The 6,000-nt window shown below is 37.4% G+C and overlaps 2 protein-coding genes across 2 annotated transcripts in view; one reads left to right on the top strand and one right to left on the bottom strand.

The window, feature by feature from the left end:
- Positions 1-3,375, top strand: part of LOC105158153 (recQ-mediated genome instability protein 1) — a gene marked incomplete at its 5' end in the record, with an annotated part of 5,852 nt that extends 2,477 nt beyond the window's left edge. Inside the window, 5 exon segments of the mRNA XM_020693064.1 lie at positions 226-476; positions 574-603; positions 1,783-1,893; positions 1,965-2,093; positions 2,867-3,375. Of these exon segments, the coding sequence (XP_020548723.1) occupies positions 226-476; positions 574-603; positions 1,783-1,893; positions 1,965-2,093; positions 2,867-3,037 (692 nt within the window).
- Positions 3,237-5,932, bottom strand: LOC105158154 (11-beta-hydroxysteroid dehydrogenase-like 6). Its single transcript, XM_011074796.2, has 6 exons — positions 5,604-5,932; positions 4,936-5,128; positions 4,763-4,848; positions 4,540-4,671; positions 4,285-4,449; positions 3,237-3,902 (listed from the first exon to the last, which is right to left on the bottom strand). The coding sequence occupies exons 1-6, from the start codon at positions 5,784-5,786 to the stop codon at positions 3,612-3,614; spliced, it is 1,050 nt and encodes a 349-aa protein (XP_011073098.1). The 5' UTR covers positions 5,787-5,932; the 3' UTR covers positions 3,237-3,611.

Genomic DNA, 6,000 nt, shown 5'->3' with positions numbered 1-6,000 from the left:
AAGACATTGGAATTCCTGTGAGCAGGACTACTGTTGAGCCTAGTACACTGTCTGCAGTGAAGCCACTAGAGTGTGTTACGACTCCACAGCATATCACTGAACCCACAACTGAAGTCATTTCACCTTTAGCTGCAACCAGAATACAAACATGTGATAACTGTATGACTGAATATTTTTCTGTTTCTTTATTCTGTGTTCTTGATTGCTTATGTTTGCTCTTTACAGTGGCCCAACCGAGCATCTCTGCCAATAACATGTCTGAGGATGGTAATGTTCGAGTGAGTAGGGATAATGGCGATCCGGACACGTCATCTGCCATATACATGGATGTTGAGGAAATATCTATAGTAGATGAGTTGGAGCACCATTTTATACTTTCCAGAGATAAAGAAACCCCTTTTACATACTTGGCTACTTTATCAGCGAAATGCGTGACAATTGAGGATGAAGCTTCCATGGTTCGAGGAAAAATAAAGGTATGCCCGATGAATAGGCGTGATTTTATCTTTGGTTTTCACTTCACTACAGCCTAATGCTAATTTGGTTGTATTGTCAAACTCTTCTCTTCTGAAGCCAAGTGTTGCACTTAATGGGATTATGCAGGTAATGGGTATATGCGGTAAACAGAATAAACATGTCGTTCATTGTCTTACTAGCTGCTAAATGGTTGACTGGCATGGCATATCGAAGAGCCTATTCAACTCAAGTCATGGTCTATGTGCTGAGATTTGGTTCACTGAATTCTATGTCTGTGTGAGTTGCATGACTTAGCGGGTATCTGGGTGAGCTTATAAGATCTATAAAACATTTTATAAGATGTTTGACAATTTATTAGATGTTACAAAGTCTGTTCCAAAAAAGGAACTTATAAGATTTAAAATAAAATGTTAAGAAATATATAAGCTCTTTTGTAAAAAGGTAAAGATCTTTTTAACTTATTTTTAAAATTTTAACAAAGTACTTTGATTGAATTAACAGATTGCCATTACTAGCATCTTATTTATCCAAAAATTTCAAGAACTTATTTTGAAATAAGTTCTAACATTTTCTAAATTTTAGAACATCTTGTAAGTTATTATATGATCTTTCAAATAAGTTTAGCTAAATACCCTCTTAGTAATTGTTAAATTGCTCCGTTTGGATAATACCACCTTTTGTCACCCATAATTTTCTCATATTAATGGATATTGTTTTAAGTTTGTTGAGTTTTTAAAATCCTTTTCGTGGATTGCCAGAGAATGAAGTAGGCTGGTCGATTAGTATGGAATATGGATGTAAACAAGAAGTCGAGGCCGATATGTTCCTGTCAAACTCATTTGAATTACTATCAAGTTTGAAAAAATTACTGTTTAGTTTGATTAGTATTTAATCAAGCTCGAAGAGCTTTAGTTGAGCAAGCATGAATGGAATCTGAGAAGTTTAATATTTTAAGTACAATTTATTATTTTCTAAATAATGGAATCAAGCTTGAGTGAAGTTTGGTAGTTTATCAAACAAAAAAATTGTGTTGGTTTGTTAAGTTCAATGAGTCAACTTAAATGAGTTTTAATTGATTGATCTTGAATCGAGTAGTTTAATTCGTTTTTCAGTTCTATTGCCTAGGTCATATTAAGTCTCATGAAGTATGCTAGATATGTATGTTCCTATCAGAATTTCTGGTACTTGCTTACAAGTGCTTATGCATGTTTTATACTCTTGATTTTTTGTGGAATTCTGAGCTGCCTCAATGTCTTGTATTTACACTTTATAATGGATATATTATTACCTGGTACTTTTTTGCAGTGCTTTCTGACTGGCGTTAAGGGGTTTCAATACAAACAAAGGGCTACGTATGAGCTTCGAGTTTATGTCGATGATGGCAGCCTGATCTCAGAGATCCTCATCGATCACAGTGTGAGTAATTCATTGATAAATAACTCTCCTGGATGCCTATTTATAATCAATAACCTGATTTTCCGCTTCAGGTTGTACAGAATGGAATAGGTTATTCTCCTCAGGAAGTTACAAGTGCTCTTACATCTTCAGACACAAAGCGTGTGCGTGAGATGAAGGAAACATTGAAAAAATTCCAGATATTCTTGGTTAATTTTGAGGTACGGATTTCTATATTTTGTCTCCACATCTAACTCTAGATGAGGATCCATTTCAGTTCATTGCCAAGAAACAAACCTTCTAGGTAATAATATATGTGGAGATATATGGGGCTTTTTTGACATATTCTTAACTTCAGATCAACATTTTCGATGAGTTTGATGAACTACAATATCACGAGAGTAATAGGTTCTCAAACCCTTACCCCACACTGTTGACTGCCTTTAGGTCCTATGATTGTAGATTAATCTGATGATCAATTGATTTTTTCAGCTGCGTGTGCTGATGTTGAATTCATTCAACTTTACACGCTGATGTTGCATTTGCTGATGTTGAATTTGATTCATTGGACCTCAAACCTGCTTACTCTTGTTTGGGGGCTTTCTTTAAATATTTCATAGATAAACATTCAGTCCCGTAACTCTTTGGTCCTTGAGCTTCTTTACCTGGTATTCCTACGATTCGAATGTTCATTACATATTTCCTTGAAGTCTAATTAACATTTATCTTACAAAATATAAGGTTGGGGGCTTTCCTTAAATATTTCATAGATAAACATTCAGTCCCGTAACTCTTCGGTCCTTGAGCTTCTTTACCTGGTATTCCTACGATTCGAATGTTCATTACATATTTCCTTGAAGTCTAATTAACATTTATCTTACAAAATATAAGGTTTGTTATTCGCATTAATTGTTTCAGGTGAAAAGTTTTAAATCGATGACAATTTCAGTCTTACAGCCTAACCTTCTTGTACTCTGAATCTTTTGTTTATCAGGGGACAATGCTTGTAGAAATGAATAAATCCTGTCCTGTTCCAATTGCTGTTGAAATGAACCAGGGTTGTCCTGCTTCTGATGCCTGGTTACTCCTCAAGAGGCTTAAATCTTCCAGTGTTGCTCAGCCGCAGAACCAATCTCATCAAAATCCTATTGACCTATCCCCTTAAAGCCAAAAGACTTTTGCGGTGCTCCATGTACTCCGAAACAAAACAAAATCATCAGCTGTAACATAGAGGAGATGTTCCATCAAGACAATGAGAACTATATAAAAGGTCGGGAACTACTTGCACAAAACCACTTTCCATGTTAAAAAATTGCTTCATATTAAAAGACGATCTCATTGACATAAAACTACTTGAGTTGATATTACTTTAATAAGCTTTTCATGGTAGTGCTAAGATTGATATGAGCCTTTTAATATCAGCCCGATTCTTACAACAATAGGGTTCTGACCAAGATATAGTTACACACCGGTGCTAGGGGTGTAATTGTTTCTAGTGTTAAATGCATGGAAGATAGAACTAGAAGGGATCTCTTCTGATGTCCCTATTGAACATTTAGGATTCCAACTTGAAGAAGTTCACCCTGCACTTCTAAAGCACGATTCGTTGATTCTTTAGCAAGAATCTTTACTGTCCGAGCGTGCTATTCAAACTTGTGCTGTCTGGTTCTTATTGATAGTATATACTTCCATTAGAAAGATCCCTGAGACAACCTGTTAGCTGATTGTCTTCTTTAGCATCAGTTGGCTTTAATCTTGGGGGACCGGACAGAATCTGGCCACAAGATGTCCTTGACTCCAGGCAAATCTACCACTTTCTTGCTGATAGCTTCTGTCGCTGGAATTCCTGGTTCAGTGATGGAAAACCAGCGGTTAAACCAGTCTGTTGCTTCAGGCAACATCATCTTGATGAAGAAGGTCGTCCTGAACCAAGGAGGCACTGTCAAGTACTTGTCTCCACGGCACGCACCGTCCACAATTGCCTTTGCACATCGCCCAACCAACTCTATTGGAATAGCACTCATCACAACCTGACAGTAATTATATCTTGTTAACCCAGTTTTTTCCTTTCCACGAAATATTCAACAAATTCTAATAGAAAGCCGTATCTGCTTTCTGGCTAGGTATAAATGAAATATCATTTTCTTTGAAAAATTACATATCATCTTCCTTCCAATGATGGACATCAAAATGGATTTTTCTATTCCGAATTCTATTGCATCTTTGATTGCATTTAATATGTAGTTTATAGTTTGTACATGTCGAAAATATTTTTTTGAAGTAAAATAGATGAAAATGAAACCTGAGCCATGTATATATTAAATGAAACATGGCACACAATAAGATTTGGAGTAAAAGAATCAATCAGCTCATATAATTGAAATAACTTCGGATCCTAAGTTAGGATCTTACATCTCGCATATCTTGATCCACCACCATTTTCCCTTCCTTGTCAAGGAATTTGCCCTTTGTCATCTCCGACTCAACCAATCCTGGAGTGACCAATGTTATCCGAATATCTGATCCAAACTCAGTCCGCAGCGTTTCAAAGAAGCTAACAACTGCAGCTTTACTTGCCTGCAAATAGGTCAGATATATGCTTTAGCATAACAAGATTTCCACAAACAGACAAGCTAAAAGACCAGTGTTCATGAAGTTGATACTAACATTGTAGAAGCTCAGCCGTGGTGCATTCAGCCAACTAGCCGAAGACGCAATTACAACAATCCTGCCTTTTGTCATCCTTAAGTAGGGAGCGGCGAAATAAGTTGCATAAGCCAGACCCCAAAAGTTTATATCCTATGAATGAAAATGCAAACAATTTCTCATCTGCTATATTAAGTTTGAACTCAAAATTATGTACTCTCGGACAACAGGTTGAGTTGATTACCATTGCTGGTGCGAAGTTGGTGACTTGAAATGTGTCCTCAAACATACTTACTGGAGTGACTCCAGCAGCCATCACCAGATGATCCACTGAATTCATAAACCACTCAAGAATTAGCGAACGATTCGGCTAAAGTAGTGGTAAATTTTTAGAGAGATGCCCATATATAAACTTACATCGCCCGAATTGGTTGATGGCTTCTTGAATCAATGTCTTGCAGTCCTCAACTTTGGAGATGTCAGAGGGCACAGGGATAGCACGAGGAGACCCAACCAAATAGGCCCTCTCCGCAACTTCTCGCAGAGCGTTCTCTCTTCTTGCCCCAATCACCAAAAATGCGCCCCTCTTTCCATACTCATATGCTACATGCTTTACAATCAGCCACACCCCCAATATCACCATTTCAGAAGCTAAACAGGAAATTCTCAGCAATGCACAAAACTCAAGTGAAAATACAAAGATTTGCATTTTCAAATACGGGAAAAAATTGCAATTTTATTCTCAGGGGTGAAAATTTTGGTTCTGTCGGAATTCATTTTGATAATTTTGTACTGTAATTCTGCACGTCGAGAACAAAAATCATCAAAATTTACTATAATGGTTAGAAAAATGCACTTGATTAAGCTGGTCATATACACATTACGAGTACTATACGTGTGACAAAATTATTAAAATAAATTCGTAAAACAAATTCAGAACTGCCACTCCAGGACTAAAATCGCAATTTTCCCTTTCGAATAAGTTATATTAGCAAATTTTACAAGCAGCTGGTACTCAATCCGATCAAAGTATAACATGCATGTATTTCTAAATAAAACCAACAATGTAACGAAGTAGTACAAACCTCCCCTATACCGGACGAAGCTCCGGCGATGACGACGACTTTTCCGGCGACATTTTCGCTGAAAATGGAACGCCAGAAGAAGTGGAGAGATTTGAAGCAGAGGTAGGCGGGAAAGAAGACGAAGAATGTGGTAACGGTGAAGATGGGTGCGAAAATGTTGAGGAATGCGTTAACCAAGTCCATGAAGCTGCTGTGCAGAAGAAACACCTGTGATCGGTGGTGGGAAGAGGGATTGGAATTACGTAGAAAATCTGATGCATCAGAGGTTGATGGACTGGAAATACATGGGAGGGGAAAACAAGGAATGTTGAGTGGATTGCATGGGTCGAAACTGACACGTATCTGCGCTTTTCGACAGCTACATATTCCTCATCAGGTGGTGTGTGCATTCAGTGTG

Source organism: Sesamum indicum, linkage group LG3 (assembly GCF_000512975.1).
Source record: "Sesamum indicum cultivar Zhongzhi No. 13 linkage group LG3, S_indicum_v1.0, whole genome shotgun sequence".
Classification (NCBI taxonomy): domain Eukaryota; kingdom Viridiplantae; phylum Streptophyta; class Magnoliopsida; order Lamiales; family Pedaliaceae; genus Sesamum; species Sesamum indicum.
The sequence above is the reverse complement of the archived record's forward strand: the minus strand, read 5'-3'. Positions and strand labels throughout refer to the sequence as shown.